The 21,459-nt window shown below is 36.3% G+C and overlaps 1 protein-coding gene across 2 annotated transcripts in view; it reads right to left on the bottom strand.

Annotated features, from left to right (window-relative positions):
• The window catches only part of ESF1 (ESF1 nucleolar pre-rRNA processing protein homolog), a 65,676-nt gene that overhangs the window by 44,093 nt on the left and 124 nt on the right, over positions 1-21,459 (bottom strand). Inside the window, exons 1-8 of one of the 2 annotated variants that reach the window (XM_084887628.1) lie at positions 21,246-21,457; positions 19,101-19,779; positions 11,294-11,745; positions 10,771-10,884; positions 7,805-7,905; positions 6,832-6,984; positions 3,422-3,536; positions 1,809-1,956 (exon numbers count right to left, since the gene is read on the bottom strand). In XM_084887628.1, coding sequence (XP_084743754.1) covers positions 1,809-1,956; positions 3,422-3,536; positions 6,832-6,984; positions 7,805-7,905; positions 10,771-10,884; positions 11,294-11,745; positions 19,101-19,737 — 1,720 coding nt within the window. In that variant the 5' untranslated portion in view covers positions 19,738-19,779; positions 21,246-21,457. Of the gene's footprint in view, positions 1-1,808; positions 1,957-3,421; positions 3,537-6,831; positions 6,985-7,804; positions 7,906-10,770; positions 10,885-11,293; positions 11,746-19,100; positions 19,780-21,245; positions 21,458-21,459 lie in introns of those variants that run through there. The other variant, XM_084887627.1, reaches the window with a different exon arrangement.

The raw sequence follows: 21,459 nt of genomic DNA, 5'->3' as shown, positions 1-21,459 counted from the left end.
TTACCCAGGTTGTGGGCTCAGTCCCCATGGGAGTGGGGGGAGCGTGCAAGAGGCAGACAATTGATGATTCTCTCTCATCATTGATGTTTCTATCTTTCCCTCTCCCTTCATCTCTGAAATCAATAAAAATATATTTTAAAAAATATGTGTATTAGAGTAGAAACATGGAAAGAGTGAAAAGATTTATCAAATATTTAATTGGAATCCAAGAGGGAGAGGGAAGAAAAAATATCTCAATAGATAATGGGTAAGAATATTCCAAAACTGATAAGAGATACCACGCCAAAATTCAAGAAATGCCAACAGACTCCACACACAATAAATAAAACCTACTCTAGTTTACAGTAAAACTATAGGACAAAAAGAAAGACATTAAAAGCAGTTAAAGAAAAAATCCAGACAACCTTCAAAAGACTGAAAAAGCTAAGCTGATAGCTGATTTCTCAAAAAACAATAATGAAGCCAGAATACTGTTGCAAAGGGCTGTCCATTTAGAATGTTTTACCAGTGAAAATACCTTCACTGGTAAAAATACAAGTGAAGGCAAATTAAAGACACTTTTAGACTAAAACTCAAGAGAGTTTGACACCAGATGATACTATAGGAAATTACCAAGGATTTACTTAAGATAGAAGAAAAATGATCCCAGACAGAAGTACAAGATTTAGAAAAGAATACAGAGGGGAAAAAGTGGAGGAAATATGGGTAAATTTAAACAAAGGTAGTATAAAATAGTAATATTAATGTCTATGAGAATGAAAAAAACAACAACCCAAAACAATTATAATACACAGGATACCATAAAAGTTGCTTTAAGATTTCTTGTATAATATAGAGTAGTAAAAATATTTTCTAAGTTAGGGATGTAAGTCATGATTTCTAGGACAATTGCTAAATAAACAAAAGCAGAGTCTACTTTCTAAATCAGTTGAGGAATAGAATGTAAAAAATATTCAATCCAAAAGAAGCTCTTATTTTAAAAAAACAACACAAAAACGGAGTAGTAAAGTATTTTACTAATTTATTAAGAGACTGCATAACTATATGAACCATGACAAGTCTACAAACCAAGCTTTTTTGGTTAGGTCAAAAAAAATTATTTTTTAAAATCTTTATTGTTGAAAGTATTACATATATCCCCATCCCTCCCCCCACCACATTGACCTATAGACCACCCCACCCTAGGCCTTCACCACCCTATTGTCGGTGTCCATGGGTTATGCATATATGCATCCAAGTTCTTTGGTGGATCTCTTCCCCCCCACGCATCCTCCCCAACCTTCCCTCTGAGGTTCCACAGTCTGTTCCATGCTTCTATGTCTATGGATCTATTTTGTTCAAGTTTTAAAGGAAATGTTTAAGGTTAAAGCATTTGCAACCAAGAAAATACTTTTTAATAAAAATAACGATTACTAGCCGGGACTGGTTTGGCTCAATGGATAGAGCGTCGGCTTGGGGACTGAAGGGCCCCGGGTTCGATTCCGGTCAAGGGTATGTACCTTGGTTGCAGGCATAGCTCCAGTAGGGGGTGTGCAAGAGGCAGCTGATCGATGACTCTCTCTCATTGATGTTTCTAACTCTCTATCTCTCTCCCTTCCTCTCTGTACAAAAATCAATAAAATATATTTTAAAAAATAAAAAAATAAAAAAATAACGATTACTAAACTTTTTGTGGCAGACAGTTTAAGAATTAGTTTGGTATTCCCTTTTAAGCTACTGCCTAAGATATATTTCCATTCACAAGTCTAGATTAGGTATATAAATAATGCTTACAAGTGTAGAACACCAGAAGATTAACAAGTTAGTACCTGGTAGTCCATCTTCTATGTCCTCTTCATCTTCACTAGAGGAAGCTAAATAGGCTTGAAAATCCATGTCCAAAAGCTCTTCTTTTTTAAACTTCCTGTTGAGTGTGGTAATTCTTTCATGATCAGTCTCATCCCAAGTGATCTCAACCTTTCACCAATGAAAAAAAACAAAACAAAAAAAAACACACACACACAAAAAAAAAACAAACCACAAGTAAAAATGAAATGTCAAACTTGTTAAAGACTATTTATCATTGCCCTGGCCAGGTAGCTCAATTGGTTAGAACATTATCCCAATACGCCAAGATTGCAGGATCAAACCCTGGCCAGGGCATATACAAGAAGCAACCAATGAGGGCAAAAATAAGTAGAACAAGAAATTGATGTTTCTCTCTCTAATCAATAACAATAAAACAGAGAATATTTATCATTAACTTATTACACGTAATAAGTTCGTTACAGGAACTCATCCATAACATGATGGATCTGGTAACTGGCTCCTGTCCTCTATGCAACTCCCATTCCCAGACGGGGTCATAATGGTTTTATCTTCATAACAGAATGGGTTCTACATCATTATTTTCTTTCCTCAGACTAATATCCCCAGATCAGGACAACAAAATGGGCACCAATTAACCAAGGAATCCGATCCTTAAAAGAGCTAGCATTGCCTTGGTTTTAACTAGTCACAAGATTCAGAATTATATCTCTATTCTGATAATTAAGCTTGAGCTGATGACCACAAAACTACTGCTGGAACTGGGACAGATATATATGATACAGCCAGACCCTAGGACTGTACAGGCTTGCTCTGGTCACATTTTAGTCTTAAAATAACATGGCTCTACATTTTATGTGACTGAATCTTTTAGTCTTCACTTATTCATAATCGTGGTGTTATACTAATCACCACAGCATGCATGACATGCACCTGACAGATACAGAAGCCCCTCTCTTTGCTACCAGCCTGTTCTCAGAAGAGCATGATGGTTTGTCACAAGAAACGCAGTGAGAAGCCTATATGCCTTCTGTGGGGTCCAGCTGAGGACAGAAAGTTAATGGGGGGAAGAGGAGAGGGTATGTAGTAAGCTAATTCAATAGAAATCTTTTGGCTGTGTATTATTAAGCATTAATGTGACATCTAGTAGTCCTGAATTATTATTCTTCAATTATTTTTTACAATTTTGGATCATATTTGCAGAAAAGAAAGTGTTTCTATTTTAAATTTCCACTAGTCTTCTTTTAACTAGAATTTGAGGTAATCTTTACACTACCTCCTTCTTCTCATTATTCCCTAGGATATTAATAATTGACATATTATTTATTAAAGAATCTAGTTGATTAAGAAGTGTGTGGGAAAGAGAGAGAAAAAAAAAGAAACATTCACAGGTAATTGACTTGGGCTTAAAAAAAGCACAACAAAAGTATGTAAATAGGTTCAGACAAATGTGGTAGATAAAAATACAAATACACTTTTGTCTCATTTCTATTTATACTTATGCATTAAAATTTCGAATACTGTCCATTTCTAAAGGTTCTACAGTAAATAGTATACGAAGTCTTTTCTTAAAACAACAGAGTCCAGCTACACATTTTTAAAAGTTAAGAAATACCGTTGACGTTCCCATTGCAGCAGATGTGAAATATTTTGGTTTATATGCTGTTAAATCCACTTCTAAGGCTACGTCCTTGGGCTCATCATCAAAAGTAATATCATCTGGTATAAACCTAAGAAACAAAGAGAAAATAAATGTATTTAAACATATGCTACAGTAATAAACAACCAGAGTTTAGAATCTCTTCTAATTAGTGGTAGTTTATACATACATACCATATAAAAGTTTCTACAGAACACACATGTAGATGAGGCAAACAATGTTAGAAATAACCTTGGCACAAAACTTCTGAAATTCATAAGCTATAAATCTGTAATTCTATTAAATTTAAGTGAACTCTGTGTAGGTAGAAACCCTGCATTAGGAATCAGCTAATATGAGTCAGGTGCAAACACACATGGGTCCCTCATGTTTCAAAAAGAACTAGGCTCCTGAAAGCACAGCCATTGGCTTGCTACATAATATTTTGAAGATCAAATAGAATTATTAATACTAAATGTTCTGAATATAAAGTATCATATACATGAGGTGTCACTGAAATAAGGAAAAGCTTAAAGTTAATTCTTCAAGACTAAAAAAAATCCTAACAATCTTATCTTGCAATTTTTTCTACAAGTAGATAGCTGTTAAATGTAAATAATTGTTACACAATTCTTAGGCATCAGGCTAAGGAATTAAGGGCACAGGGGAAGTAGAGTTAAATAATTCATGGTTACAGTATTTAGCTTTTGTCATTTATATAGGAAATTTTAATTTCACAGGAAAAGCATATGCTGTATATTCCATAAAATAATTTTGGGGGGTGAGGAGTGGATAATTGAGGTTTATTACGTCTACATAACATCCTCCAGCTATACTTTTGCACACACTTAGATTTGTTTTTGAGACTAATATACCTAACTGTTACTAATATGCCTGCTATTATATTTTGGAGCAGATGAAAAGAGTTTTCCCTAGATAACAGGACTGCAGCAGAAAATTCTATTTTCTTTTACATATGACAAAATAAAACAGTGAATATAAAGTTTTTCCATGGTCATTGATTTGACTTTCTAGGCTTATTCTAACACTGCATAGAAATGTCCCAAAGAAGAAACAGAAAGACAGAACCACCCTGAAAAGAACACATTAACATTAATTCATGATACCCAGAGTTTGACATTCTAACAAATATTTGGTAACTACTATTTAAACATTCAAAACAAGCACCTCCTATTGAAATTGTTAACATATAAGAAAATAGCTTGTCTCATGAGATATGCCCTTCTTGCTATATATTTAAGCATGCTAAAATCTTACCACAAATATCAATTCCAAATTTTTCATTTGTATTTTTCTACGGTTGCCAACCAGTGGTCCGCAGACCACTGTTGGTCCATGAGGTCCGAAAGGTTGGCAACCTCTGGTTTAAGGAAACCTTTGGAGCAGCTGTCACAAACTGGTAATCCGTGAGGTCCGAAAGGTCGGCGACCGCTGCTTTGAAGTATGAAAGTCATAGTGACTAAGAACTGATGTATTTTTTCCCCTAAAATATTTCATTTTGAGAACAAAGCCTCTAACAAACTTGCATACAAAGATATAGTTTCTATTGAAAAGTGTCACAGTAGAATGGTTTTCTGGGTTCCAAAGGACTAGGATAATGACAAAGAGGTAGAGTAGTTAGAACTGGCAGTCACAACCACCTAAGGTTTTTCACCTCTGGGTCAGTGAAGCCTGAGCACATGGTGAAAATAATGCCCAAGTCTAAAGACAATACCAGCAATTCCATCCACTCTTTCACTGAGCAGCACTTAGAGCAGTGTTATTCAACAGAATTTTCTGTGATGATGGTAATGTTCTGTATCTAAGCAAATAAATTTTAAGTTGAAAAGAAATGTTTTTTTCTCAGTCCTCCACTACCACAAATTATGCAACTGAGTTTCTCACACATTTGGGGAAATTGCAGGGGTCAGCACATCCGGAATGCAATGGATAAACCTTGCTTTGGGAAAACCACCTACATAATGATGGTATCTTCCCTGCCAGTTAAGTATTTAAACTTAAAAAAAAAAAACTTTACCCATTTTTTCCATTGATCTTTAGAAGAGAGAGTGTGGAAGGGAGGGTGATTGGGGGGAGGGAAAGAAAGAGAAACAGTGATGTGAGACAGACACATCAACTGGTGGGGCTCCCTGACGAGGGTTGGGGATGGAAACTGCAACCGAGCTACGTGCCCTACACTGGAAATCAAAGCCACGCCCCTTTGGTCCTCCTGCTGATGTTCTAACTACTGAGCAAAACTGGCCAGGGAATATTTTTAAATTTTTGATTAGATAAATTTAAATAGCCAGATGTGATTAGTGGCTACTGTATTGGATAACACAGATCTAGAAGTACCAGTTTATTAGCCAATTCCTTTGCCCCTACTTCAACGCAATAAATAATTCATCTGGTTCCTAATTCTAAAACACAGTTGCAAAGAGATATCACTATATATAACCCATCATCCTAAAAATATAGCCAACATATTTGAAATGATACAAATTTTGGGTGGCTCATACAAAATACTTTAACATTTTCTCATTCCCGTTTCTTTTTTTTAATAAAATATGTAACATTTTTATTGATTTCAGAGAGGAAGGGACAAGGAAAGATAGAAACATCAATGCTGACAGAGAATCATTGATCGACTGTCTCCTGCATGTCTCCCATGAGGCTCAGGTGTGCAACCTGGGCCTATGCCCTGACAGGGACTCAAACTGTGACCTCCTGGTTCATAGGTTGATGCTCAACCATTGAGCCACACTGGCCGAATGTAGTTTTCTTTCTTAAGAGTGATGTTCCACAGGACAGAGTTCTTCCAAAAGAAAAAAATCCTCTTTTAGAATATGAAATAGCAAGCTGGTATGGCGCAGTGGTTGAGCATCAACCTATGAATCAGGAGGTCATGGTTCAATTCCTAGGCAGGGCACATGTCCAGTTGCAGGCTTGATCTCCCGTGTGGGGAGTGCAGGAGGCAGCCAATAAATGATTCTCTCTCCTCACTGATGTTTCTATCTCTCTCTCCCTTTCCTTTCTTCTCTAAAATCAATATATGTATATTTTTAAAAAAGAGAATATGGACCTAGCAGGTTTGGCTCAGTGGATAGAGCGCTGGCTTGTGGACTGAAGGGTTCCAGGTGAGATTCCAGTCAAGGGCACATGCCTGGGTTTCGGGCTTGATCCCCAGTAGGGGGTGTGCAGGAGGCAGCCAGTCAATGATTCGCTCTCATTATTGAAGTTTATCTCTCCCTCTCCCTTTCTCTCTGAAATCAATAAAAAACATATAAAGAAAGAGCATGCAACAATACAAAGCACTACCAGTTTTAATATTTTATTATAATCACATTTACTACAAGATTAAATTGATAAGAGACACTCAGGATTACCTCAGATCTACAAAGGAACAACTACTTTCGAATTCCAGACCATCACAATCCTCATAGAGTTTAGCGGCTGTTTCAGGAGAATCACAGTCTACTACTGCATAATAGTATTTTAGTCGTTTGAATTGGTAATCTCTCAATTTTTCTCTAGAGGTCCTAAAAAGGGAAAAACTCATTAAGGTTACTTATATAGAAACACAAATACTTATCCACATTTAAGAAATAAATGCAATTGTTTCAAAAAATATATATTATAACCTTCATACCAATCTCTTCTTCCTTCATGACTTTGCCTTTATGAACATTAAACACTTAAGTTCAATTTATTATTCTGTCAAGGTACAAACTAGGTATTTTGTTTGGCATTTGGTATCTAGAAAAGGAGAGTATACAAATTACAAGTGCTTACCTATTATTTTAGTTTTTGTTTGTTTTGGTACCTCAAATACCCTCAAATAAAGCTGATGGACAAGCACTGTATTATAAATTATACTAGGAAAGCAATAGTTCTAGTTATGAAGAGCGTCTCCATCTGTTCTCTTCTGCCATCAATAATATAGTACTGAACCATCATTTTTATTAAGCGCACACATAGCTCCACCTAGTGGTTTCAAAACTATGTTAATTTTTTTCTATATTACGTTCAAATGACAAAGTTGTTAACAATCTTTTATTTTTGTATTTAATACTCAAATTAGAAAAATTACAAAGCTTAAAGACAAATAGTTTCAATGCCACTTATGTGGAAAGATACATCCCAGAAAAAGCAATAATTATTTTAATGAATACAGAAACAGTAATACATACACAAAATATTATAGGAATAGTATGCCACTTCTGACAGATTTTAATCTGCTTTGCAAGTTGTTTTAACTATAAATGGGCATGTGTAAACTTTAGTCCTAACTTTTAAAGTGACCAGAATTCTGAATTAGTAACATAAGGTTTAGTTTTATTATCTATAGTAATTTAATACCAGTCCTTTTCAGGGGCATCTTCAGGAATACTTAATAACTCGACTGGTCCTTGAACTTGCTCTTCCTTCATCCTTTCTTTTCCAAACTCTGAAAAATATATCTAAAAATAGAAAAAATAAATCAATGCAAATGATACTTTCCTTTTCTTTCAACATCCAGATCTATTAAGGTCAGTAACTCCAATTTACAATTGGACTCAATGAAAACATCAAGGTTGCCTCATTTCCAAGCCCACTATAGGAAGCTAAAGCATCCTGCGGAATCTCCTTAAAAATGATCATTTTGGCTGGAGAGTAACTGATGTAGAATTTGAGAACAAAAAATAGAATATCTCCTCTATTTATCAACTGGGACAAGATGGTTCAGGGATCCAAAGGAAAAATTAAAAAAAAAAAATACATTATCAAAAACAAGATTCTAAAGGAACTCATGAAAATATACACATAAAAAATGACTGTATATTTTGTGTAACAGGTCACCTGTCTGCCTGCCTGATCGCCCCTAACCACTCTACTTGTTAGTGGGTGACCAGGCCAGCAGGGGGGCTGTTAGGGTCTGGCCAGGCTGGCAGGGGATCAGTTAGAGGGTAGCCAGGCTGGCAGGGGACTAGTTAGGGGATGACCAGGCTGGCAAGCAAGGCAGTTAGGGGAGATGAAGCAAGTAGGTGAGTGGTTAGGGGCAATGAGGAAGGCAGGTAGAATGGTTAGGGGTGATGAGACAGGCAGGCAGGCGAGTGGTTGGGAGCCAGAGGTCCTGGATTGCGATAGGGATATCTGCAGGGATGAGGCCTAAACCGGCAGTAAGACATTCCCTGAGGGGTCCCAGATTGGAGTGGGTGCAGGCTGGCTGAGGGACGCACCCCCACACATGAATTTTGTGCACTGGGCCTATAGCCCTCTATAATAAAAGCCTAATATGCAAATTGTCCCCTTGGGCAGTCGTTCGACCAGGAGACCAGGAGTTTGACTGCTCACTATGACATGCACTGACCACCAGGGGGCAGTGTGGAACATGGTAGGCATTGGTGATGCGGCATTGGCAGAGGGCAGCAGTAGAGGCACTGCCAACCCCAATTGGCCCCAACAAGAGCGGGACCTTGGTGGGATGACTGAACAGGTGAGCAGGTGGCACCAGGCCAAGGTGGGGTGCCAGGTGGGGCTGAGGGGCTGCAAGACTGGGGGCATGAGCTGGGGCTGTGAGGCTGGGGGCATGAGCTGGGGCCCAATCTCCAGAGGCCACCCTGAAGGACCCCAACTGTGCACAAATTCATACACTGGGCCTCTAGTATAAAACATAATGAAGAAAAACAATTTTGTGATACCTATCTTATCTCTAAGTCACATAATTTATTCAATGCTTTTTTAAAAGACATTCCTTTTAATAGAAAGGCAAACTTACATGACAGTCTTATCATGTACATTAGATATCTATAGTCTTGGTATAAGAAAAAGGATTCATCCTCACGAGGATTTGGTATTTTTATATTTTGACTACTTTTGAGTCAAAAAATACAACTGTATGTATGGGGGGAGGGTAGAAGGGGACGGGACTGGGCTGGAGGAGGTTAATGGGGGAAAAAGGAGGACCTATATAATACTTTCAACAATAAAGATTAAAAAAATAAAATAAAATAAAATATAATTATATTAATTTACATTGTCTTGTCACTGCTAGGCTTAATATACATTTAACTAATACATATTTTTTTGGAATTGTGGGAAATATGCAACTTATCAACTGGGGGTGAGTTTTTCTTAATTCTTTGAGTTGCATATAATAGGATTTGATGTAGAATTTAAAAATATATATGTAATCACATCTGTTGATTCTTTTTGTGTGTGTTTTCTTTTCTAAGTGTAGAAATTTCTACTACCAATCTCCTAAAACTCAAGATTTAATAAAAACACAATTCTATTTCTGTAATTTGGTTTTTAATTTTTTTCCCTTTATTTTAACTGGAGTTAATTTGGGGCTCTCATAGGTCCCCACCAAGTTCTCTATGCAAAGACTTGTCCCAATGACATGATCTACCTCATCATTTAAACTCCTTTTATCTATGCCATTCTATTTATTTGTCCCCTTATTTTTACCCAAACTAGTTAATTCTCATAGCATTATAAAATGCATAGAAATTATAATGGTAGAGTCCTTTTATTCTGGTATGATTTCTCAAAAATTTATTAGTCATCCTTACTTGTTTATTCTTTTATATAATACTGGTATCCTTTTCCTTAACTTTCTCTTGAAATGAGATTTTGATCGAAACTACACTAAAACTGTAGAGCTAACATCTTAAATAATTAAATATAATTATTTAGAATTGCTTCAGGCACTGTACTAAATACTCAGTGTGACATCCTTTTCACTGGATCCTTACAACTACACTAGAAAATAGTATTTATCAGAATCAAGATGTGAACAACAAAAAAGCAACAAACAAACAAAAAGATTTGAACAAAGGCCTGTGGTACTGCAAAGCCTGGATTCTTAATCATAATGTTCGCTCTCTAAAATATGGTATTTCAAAATTTAGGTTTTTCAAATTTATCCAGTGTTATAGTTTATTTCATATAGGTCATGTGTTTAAGGCAATCCTCAATGATTTTGTATGTTTCTGATGCTATATTAGATATTTTCTTAATTGGTTAATGCTGGTAATAAAGAATGCAATTTATTTCTAAAATATTTATCTTATACCCCACCCCTTTACTGAGCTTATGATAACATCTCTATTGATTTGTTTGGGTTTTTTAATTATATACAATCACATAACCCATCAACAGTAACAATTTCACCTCTTTGTTTCTAACTTTTACTATACCTGCTATATCAATTTCATACCTAACTGTATCAAACAACTTCCAAATAAATTATTTCCTTTACAAGGAAAACTATAATTTAAAAAAAAATGAGAATGAAGTTAAATGTTTGGAAATATTTACTTCAAAATAAAAACAATTCTCACCATGACAGAAAATATAACACCTCCTTTAGGTTTAAATGAATTGAACAGAGCCAGCAAATCTTTTGCCTTTAATCTATCCCAGTCCATGTTGCAAACTGCTAATCGACGTGTAATCTAAGAAATAAAAAAAAAAAAGAAAGAACTTCAACTCACACAATAGTAAAACTGCAACAGATAAACATTTCCTTTAACTTGACGGTTCTTGAATAGGAACATGATAATGATCTGATTTTTTTCACTACCAAGTTTGCTATTTTGCCACTCTTGCATAAACAAGTTGAGTAATAAATGCAATGGTATCTGAAATCAAATTATTTTTCTAATAATTTTATGTAATATTAAATTATTTATGTAGAACTTCCTTATTTGCTTAAGACAGACATCAAGAGGTTTTCATCAGAATCACAGTTATTATTTAGCAATAAAGCATTTTCCACTTAATTTAATGACATCAGTCCCCCCATTCATAAAAGCTACTTATATGGCGTTCTTCACAAATTATCTTATTTATTCAAAACATTACCTCATCACTCCGAGGAGCATCTTTATCTAGTTCTCTCCAAGCATGCTCAAAACCAGATTCCTCTGGAAGTAAATCTTCCATATCTTCTTCATCTTCGGAACTAGTTTCTATATTTCCTTTACCTCTCGCAAGATCAGGGCCACTGTCACTTTCATCATCATCCTCACTATCACTATTTTTGTCCTCATCTTCCTCACTTTTATCATCATCCTCACTATCATCATTTTCATCCTCATCTTCCTCATTTTCATCCTCATCTTCCTCATTTTCATCACTGTTATCCTCATCAGCTGAAGCTCTATCAATGCCTGTAATCCCATCTTCAGATTCTTCATCACTTCCTACTTCACTAGTGCTTTCTAAATCTTCCTCCAGAACATCTTTATCAAATATTTTTTTACCCGGTGAGTTTTCATTACGATCACTGTGTCTTGCCACTGAGAGTGGAACCCCTGCAAAAAGATTAAATGAGGGAGAAATTAATATAAACATGGAATTAAATTGAATCCAAGTTATTTCAACCTCAAAGCCAGTAAAAATATAATTTCTATAAAAGAGACTAGAGAAAAATATAAATTCAGGAAAATTCATGCCTAACCCGGTTATTTAATAGAAATCTTAACATTATACTAACTATAGGCCCAGTGCACAAATTCGTGCATGGGTGGGGTCTGGCCAGGCGGCCCCATTGGGAGCCAATCAGGGGTGGGGCAAGCCATGGCCCCTCCACTGGGCTGGCCCCACTCCTGATAGGGATATTGGGGGCTGATAGGGGGCCGGGATGGTGAGAAGTGGGGGCGGGACAATTGGGGCCTGGGTCAGGCCAGTTGGCTGCCGCAGTGCACATCATATTATAGCTACCGGTCATTCTGGCCGTTTCACCGTTCAGGTCACTGGGCTTTTATATATATGGATAATATGGTATCTCAAAATTAAGGTTCAAATTTATCCTGTGTTATAGTTTAGTTCATATAGGTCATGTTTAAGGCAACTCCCAAGGACTTTGTATATTTCTGATGCTAATAAAAGTATGACATTTTTCTTAAAAAAATGTATACATATACTTTGAATAATTACAAAGGCAGTGTTTGTTAAATAAATTTCATTTTCAAAATTGAGCTATCAGCTGTTAAGGCGTGTACTCATTTTTTGGGGACACCCTGTATATGCGAGGTGATATAAGTAGATTCATAGATTCATTCAATATTTTTGAAGTGCCTGCTACGTAGTAGGTGCTCAATATAGAATCATTGGCAAAAGAGAAGCAATCAATGCCCTCAATGAACTTCCAGTTGAGTGAAGAAGATAGATGGACAGATACTGATCAAATGAAATTAATCATATCAATACACATTTAGGCCCTGGCTGGGTAGTTCAATTGATTAGAGCATTGTCCCAATACACCAAAGTTACAGGTTCAACCTCTGGTCAGGGCACCACACAAGAATCAACCAATAAATGCATAACTAAGTGGAAGAACAAATTGGTGTTTTCTCTCTCTAAAATCAATCAATCAATAAAAAAATTTAAACTACACATTAAAAATATAATTATAATTAGGATAGGTACCAAGTAGGAATGTTATATAATGCTATGAGTTGCTACTTGAAGAATGAAGAGGGATTAAGTAAAAGGGCTTGACAAATAGATTAGGGATATGTTCCAAACAGAAAGAAAATTATATGGAAAAATCCACTAATAGAAAAAAGCTGAAAAGCATGTCTAGATTGCAGATAGCTAGGAGCCAAGCAATAATTAAACTAAAGTGTTACCAAAACTATGTAGAAGGTTTCGACCTTGTTGTAAAGTAATGAGAAGCCACATGTTTTCAGAAGGAAAGACATCAGATTTGCATATTGAAAAGAACACCTTGACTAAGCTATAAAAAACTTGATTTGAGGGAGTCCAGAGTAGGTGTGAATAGAGAAGTGTAGTTAGTACTCATGGCAAGAAATGAAGATAGCACTAAGTTGGTGGCAGCAGAAATGTAGAAAAGAGAATGGAGTCACTTCTGACTTCAGAGTCAATTAAGAAGTAAAACTAATAGTGATTAGTGACGGGTTTAGTACGGGGCAAAGAAGTTTTGGAAGTGTCAAAGATGAGTCCTACCTTTTGGCCTGCAGATCTAGCTGGACAGATAAACAACCAATGTTGGAAAAGAACCAATTTGTTTGTTTGGTAGAGGCAGATTATGAGTTAACTTTTGGATATGTTGAATTACAAGTACCTTTGAGTCATCTAAGAAAACATAGCAAGAAGACCAATGGTTTGTAGCTGTTGACTAAATAAAAATTTTGACTCATTTATGTGTAGTGATAACAGGAGTTGTGATATGACTAACATCACCTCTGAAAAAAGTGAAATAATAATTTTAACTTTCCTGCTAAATCTTGAACTTTTTTTTTTTTTTTTTTTTTTTTTTTTTTTTTTACAGAGAGGAAGGGAGAGAGATAGAGAGCTAGAAACATCGATGAGAGAGAAACATCAATCAGCTGCCTCCTGCACACCCCCCACCGGGGATGTGCCCGCAACCAAAGTATATGCCCTTGACCGGAATTGAACCCGGGACCTTTCAGTCCACAGACCGACGCTCTACCACTGAGCCAAACCGGTTTCGGCTAAATCTTGAACTTTGTAACAAACTTAGTTAGCAATTATGAAGAGTGAAAGACTGATTTCTCCTAAATTAGGTATTTTCATCCCTCATAATTCTGAAAGGACTCATTTTCTATTTCTAAAACAATCATGTGCATCTACTGTTTGTGTGTACATATAGATAAATCTTATATGTTTTGTTAATCTTTAAGTTGGAACTTAGTTTAAGACTAGGCATGAAATTGGAACTTAGCTCTTGGTCCTCTAATTTAAAAAAAAAATCCTCACTAAAGGATGGATATACATGTGTGTAAGAATATACACACACACACCCCATATCCAGGCAGTTCTCGGGTTACGTCGAACTTGACTTACATCATTTCGTGGTTTTGTTGCCATCTCCCACTTACAGTATTTATTTAAAAAAAAGTTCCGTCATTTCAATGTATGTACATATGTGCTTTATGGTTTGTTTTTTTTTATTACTTATTTACCACAAGTGAAGGCCAGAAATTATCTTTCTATTAAATTATTTTTACTGTTTCACTTCATGTATGTTCTCCATGTGAGTGATGCAGGTGCTTATGTAGGTGGGTTCCGACTTAGGGCAAAAATTGCATTAAGTCGTGCCATAGGAACGGATTTCTAACATAACCTGAGGACTGCCTGTATATATATTTAATTTTAGAGAGACATCGATATGAGAGAGAAATGTTGATTGGTTGCCTCCCATAACCTAGGGGTTGAACCCACAACCTAGGTATGTGTTCTAACCAGGAATTGAACCCTTTTTGAGTATGGGATGATACACCAACCGAGCTACCAAGGCAGGGTAGTCCTATCCTACCTAATAAAAGAGTAACATGCTAATTGATCATATCTTCACAACATTCACCAGCCAATTAGGGGTATGCAAATTAGCCCAACAAACATGGCAGGCTAATTTGCATATACAGGTGCTGAGTGGCCAAGGATGGGGCAACGACGCAGGCATTCTGCACCACCCCATGGGGTCTCTGGGCAGCACAGGAAGGCAGAAAGGCAGCTCAGCCAGAGCAAAAATGCGGCTCTGGCCAGAGCAAAGGTGATGCCCACAGCCAAGGAAGGAAGGCCCATTCTTGCACGAATCTTCATTCATGCATTGGGCCACTAGTAGTCTTATAATAGTCATTCATTGACCAAATACTTATTAAGTATTTACTATGTATAACGCATTGAGCTAGGGAAAGGGGAAAGGGAGATGATTTGTAATATGACCCCATGCTTTTGATGAGTTTAAAAACAAAAAGAAATTGTTTGATGATTTATGAAGCTATATGCTAAAGTACCACAGAGAAAGACACATCTAAATTTGCCTGCTGAGAGGTATTTATTATATAAGAAAGGCTTCAAAAGTTGCCATTTGATCTGAAACTAAGTGTAAAGAACTTTTTGAAGAGGAAAAGTCGGAAATAAGCTTTTATTTTAGTGCCAAAAAAGAGGAGTAATAAAAAAATAACTAGGCAGTAGATATGAAAGAATAGAAAAAAGGCAGTATTATAAGTTCTATATATAGGATTAGAAAGACACCATTATAATGGTGAAAAAATTTTACTGGAAGATAAGCATCAGAATTCTCTTTTAATCAACATGCTCAGAAATAACATCTTGGGGGCCTATGACTAACAACTATTGCAATATTTATTAAGCATTAGTCATTTCATGCCATTTTCATGGTTTTTAATATCACCAATATTTTTCATTAAATTGAATATTTTAAGATTAAATTTTAAATATTAGCTTTGTTCTAAATAAAATCCCCGAAATGTGGTGGTTACATTTTTCCCTAAGATGCTGAAGTAAATATGCAACTATTAAGATAAAAAAAGTTTTGAATATCTCACATATGACATCTTTTCACATGATAGTAATACTACATATCACACTTTGGGAGTGATATATGGGAGATTTAAAGAGATGTAGTATTTTAATATTTTTTACAATATAAATATATTTGGAGTATTCAATTTTTGCTCAGAGCCCACCACCTACAAAGCCTTATGCTAGATAATGTGGGATTGCCTCTATTCTTAAATGGTACTGCTCTAGTAGTGATTGTAAACACTATTACTTATTCAGTTCTTTAAAAAAAGTTTTATCATTTTCCACCTAATTATAAAATTGCTCATTACAAAAAAATTAAGAAAATATAGTTAAAGAAAGAAAAAATAACTAGTAATTTTTCATTAAGAGACAACTGGATGGTTATTTTGGTACATAACTCCCTAAATATGTTTTCTATGATATATCCACTAATTTATTTTTAGTAGCTAATCATACCACTTATGCTATTTTGTAGCCTATTTTTAAGACTGCATATATCATAATCACACTTCGATGTACCATAACTTATTAATTGATCCCCTAATAATTTATGTTACCATTTTAAAAAAATGTATTTTTATTGATTTCAGAGGTAAGGGAGAAGGAGACAGAAATATCAATGAGATAGGTACATCAATCAGCTGCCTCTTGTATGCCCCTACTGGGAATCGAACTCACAACCTGGGCCTGTGCCCTGCCTGGGAATCTAACCATGACTTTCTGGTTCTAGGCTGACACTTAACCACTGAACCACACCAGCCTGGCTCAATTTTTTATAATGATATAACATTTTATATACAGGGTTAAATATATTAACATAATTAATTTCACCTGCTTTTTACCTTTTAACATGTTTACTACCGTGTTTCCCTGGAAATAAGATATCCCCTGAAAATAAGACCTAGTGCAACTTTGGGAGAAAAATTAAGACACTGTCTTATTTTTGGGGAAATAGGGTAGGAAATACAAAATTAGAAATTTGTATTGGACAGTGCTACTTTTAAAAAAGTGTTTATTACAGCCTGGTACTGGCACAAGAACAGACATATAGATCAATGGAATCGAATCGAGAACCCAGATATCTACCCAAATCACTATGCTCAATTAATATTTGACAAAGGAGGCGCGAATATACAATGGAGTCAAGACAGTCTCTTCAATAAATGGTGTTGGGAAAATTGGACAGATACATGCAAAAGAATGAAACTAGATCACCAACTTACACCATACACAAAAATAAACTCAAAATGGATTCAGGACTTAAACATCAGACGGGAAACCATAAAAATACTAGAAGCATCCACAGGCAGCAAAATCTGACATATGCCAAAAGAACTTCTTCACTGATACTGCCCCAGGGCAATGGAAGCTAAAGAGAAAATAAACAAATGGGACTACATCAAAATAAAAAGCTTTTTTACAGCAAAAGAAACCATCAGCAAAACTACAAGAAAGCCCACTGTGCGGGAGAACATATTTGTAAAACGTTACCACTGATAAAGGTTTAATCTCCAACATCTACAGACAGCTTATACAACTAAATAAAAGGAAGATGAATGATCCAATTAACAAATGGGCAATGGACCTAAATAGAATATTTTCAAAAGAAGACAGAAGCAAGGCCAAAAGGCACATGAAAACATGCTCAAAGTCACTAATTATCCGAGAGAGGCAAATCAAAACAACAATGCGGTACCATCTCACACCTGTCAGAATGGCCAACGTCAACAAATCAACAAACGACAAGTGTTGGCTAGGTTGCGGAGAAAAAGGAACCCTCTTGCACTGCTGGTGGGAATGCAGACTGGTGCAACCACTGTGGAGAACAGTGTGGAGTTTCCTCAAAAAACTGAAAATGGAACTCCCAGTTGACCCAATAATCCCACTCCTAGGAATATATCCCAAGAAACTAGAAACACCAATCAGAAAGGATATATGCACCCCTATGTTCATAGCAGCACAATCTACAATAGCCAGAATTTGGAAATAGCCCTGGTGCCCGTCAGCAGATGATTGGATCCAAAAACTATGGTACATCTACACAATGGAATACTATGCTGCCATAAAAAAGAAGGAATTCTCATCGTTTGCAGCAACCTGGATGGAATTGGAGAACATCATGCTGAGTGAAATAAGCCAATCAATGAAAGAGAAACGCCACAGGACCTCACTCATTTATGGATATTAAAGAACATTATAAACTGATGAACCAAAAGATATAGACAGTAAAGCAACAAGTAGACTGTCAAATTACAGCAGGGAGGGGAGGGAGATCTGGGGGAGATAAGAGATCAACCGAAGGAGTTGTATACATGCATATAAGTACAACCAATGGACATAAAACTCTGGGCAGGGAGGGTATTTATGGGAGGAAGGGGGGGCAAAAAAAAAATCAATAAAATATATATTTTTTAAAAATAATAAAAATATTAAGAGGAAAAAAAAAAGTGTTTATTACATTTATTGGGGTGACTGGAATGCGCTGCTTTTGACCAGGGCTCCAGCACAGTTTAGAGAGCTGTCTTTTGCAATAGAAGATCTGCAAAAGGGCAAGATAGGCTGAAATCAAGGCAAACTCCACTCACTAAGTAATGCACTGTGCAGAAAAGCTATGTCTACTCATGTTAAGAGAACCTGTTGCTTCACTTAAATATGCTGTCCCTCATCAGAGTTCTGTGTTCTTTTTCTAATTTTCACAGACATTATATAATAGGGGTCTTCAAACTACGGCCCGCGGGCCACATGCGGCCCGCAGAGGAGTCTGATCCAGCCCGCCAGGTTTTTTGGGCAGTGAGCGCAGCCGAGGTGTTACAGTAGGAATTAGTAGTTCATATAGTCCGGCCCTCCAGCTCTCTGAGGGACCGTGATCTGGCCCCCACTTTAAAAAGTTTGAGGACCCCTGTATAAGCTAACAGTAGCCCTGAGAGGGAAACCATGTCTTACTCATGGTCTATCTGCTAAATAATAATCACTGACAGTAGTTGAATGAAGAAATGAATGAGTACCCGACTCTATTATCTTCTTTAGGCACAACTCTTATCATTTGATGAGAACATAATAACACTTTATCTGATTAGAGAATACAGCTCTAACTAGTGCTTACCACAAATCCAATTTATTGTTTAACTTCAGGACTCAATTTTTTATATATCTTTTAGCCATTATAGTACTAAATCAAATATTAATGATGAGATTTTTTTCTTCTTTCATACTTTTATACTTTTAAATAAGCACTTGATAAACCCCATTATACTGTAAAAATACTTATTGAATATGCTTACATTTAAAAAAGATTAGAATAAATGTAAATAATGTAATACCAAAGAATCATTAATTTATTCCAACAAACCTGACTGCATTTCTCTTCTTGTCTTAGAATACTTGATCTTGGGAGATGTCACAATTTCAGAAGTGCCCGAGTCTACTGTCCTCAGTCTTCCTTTGGGACACAAGTCTGTGTTATGTTGAACATTACTTTTTTCCCCTTTTGAACTTTTTGGTATAAGTTCTTCCCTATCTTTCTTCGGACTTATTTTTGAATCTACCTTCTTATGTTTGCATGAGTTTTTCATTTTCTGAATTTTGTCAGAGTTATCCAAATCATTTTTATTTCCAAAATCTTTTTGGTTAATTTTCTTGGTTTCTTTCTTTTTCTCAACTAGATTTGTTGATTCAATTTCATTTTTCTGGTTTTTTTTCTTCTTTATTTTCTTTTGGTTTAATGCTTTGTTATCTTCATCTGAGAGATCTGAATCAGAATCTGAAAGATCGTAAAAACGTTTCAAGTCCTCGGTAGTGCTGTGGGTGATGGGGCGTCCTCTTTTATCCACCGCATAATTCAACTTGAATTTTTTGTCATGAAACATTGCTCGAAATCTCTTATCGATTTTGACTTTTCGATCCTTTTCTGGCATTTCCCAAAATCTTGGGTCCTTTGTAACCCGCTTAAACCGCTGGTCACTCATTATCTCTTGTTTGGATGACATTTTTAAATGTCTGACTGGACAAATGCTTGAAGAAACCAAACACTGAAAAATAAAACAAATGTTACAATAACGAAGGCTTAGTAATATAATTAAATGAGATGTTTCAGGAAAAAATATTAATTCACAAGATAGTCTAAGTAAAATGCAAATAAAAGTAAAAAGTCTAATTTCATTTAGAAACTTATTCTGAGTCACGTGCAGAAAACCAAAAACTATCAGAATATCCTGTTTCAATTACAGAGTACTTAAAAAAAATAAATTTAAGGCAAAAGCAAGCAGAATTCTGAGGCAAATGCTTGCTAACCAACTGTACTCCCTTAGAATTTCTATATTTCTGTTTGTATAACTGTATGCATTACAAGTTAAAAGCTAATGTAATTAAGATTCCCAAGCTTCAATTGGTCTCATTTTTTTTCACATACTGGTCCCACTTACTCTGTCAGTTCTTACCTCATGTTATGTCAAAAAGCCTTTAGTTCTACAAGGCTAGTCTCTTAACAAAACAGACCAAAATTAAGTCAGGTTCAGTTCACAAAGCTCCCTGTTTAGATCTGACCATCCTTCAAAACCAGGCAGTCTCAGTCTAGTTAATAAATATCATGTCTTTCTATGACTTCTTTTTAAAAAATACATTTTTATTGGTATTTTACAGAGAGGAAAGGAGAGGGATAGAGAGAAACATCGATGAGAGAGAATCATCGATCAGCTGCCTCTTGCACACCCCCTCTATTATGTTGCCTGGTGTGCCGTAGGTGCAGACAAGACAAGACAAGAATTTTATAATTTTTGGGAGCCCTCTATTATCTTCTTCAGGCACAACTGGAGATGTGCCTGCAACCAAGGTACATGCCCTTGACCGGAATCGAACTTGGGACCCTTCAGTTCCCAGGCTGACGCTCTATCCACTGAGCCAAACCGGTTTCGGCTCTTTCTATGACTTCTTATCTTAGAAGTGACCAAGGTCCAAATGGGCTGGTTCCGCTCCGCCCCCTAACATATTAGAATACGTGTGTATGTAATTAGCAGTGTTTCTTTAAAATAGTCACTAATGGTTTGGTATCTCTAGATTTGAAATTCTGTAAAGAGTCAAAAAGCATTGGTTATTAAGAGCAAAAAGCAACTAATCAAACAGGATATGGTGCTTTGTTTAAAAAAAAAAAAAAGCAAGCCTTGATGATAAAGCTGTATTTTTACCCTAAAAGTTTAAAACAACATTTATAGGCCAAGAAAAGTCATAGGTTTCAATAACCCTCGTGCACATTTAAAAGAAGCATTAATAACAGCGTGCCAGGTAGTAGTCTACGAATTTTAGATGTATATTAAAGCATTTATCCCTTTGAACAGCCTTACAACGTAGGTACCATCTCATCCAACTACCAGAGGTAATGTATATGCACACTTAGAAGGAAAGCATTGGGCAAACCTCGGATATTCAGAGAGGGGAAGGCGGCCTGACCTCACCTCCGACGGACCCTCATCTCTGTGGTCCACCCTCCCCTGATACCCACCCTCCAACACGGGGAACACCAGGGTGGCCGGAAACCAGGGTCTCCTTCCCAGCTCCCAAACCTCAGGACGCTGCTACTGGGCTGAGGTCCCCCAACAGGACCCGAGAAGCACCGAGGAAGCCTGAAAAATGAGGCTGGAAAGCAAGGAAGAAGGGAGCATCCCTCCCGATTCCTGCCACAGACTAGAGTCCAGGTAAAACCCTACCAGACTCAC

The sequence above is a fragment of the Pipistrellus hanaki genome, assembly GCF_964339955.1.
Source record: "Pipistrellus hanaki genome assembly, chromosome: 6".
Classification (NCBI taxonomy): domain Eukaryota; kingdom Metazoa; phylum Chordata; class Mammalia; order Chiroptera; family Vespertilionidae; genus Pipistrellus; species Pipistrellus hanaki.
The sequence above is the reverse complement of the archived record's forward strand: the minus strand, read 5'-3'. Positions and strand labels throughout refer to the sequence as shown.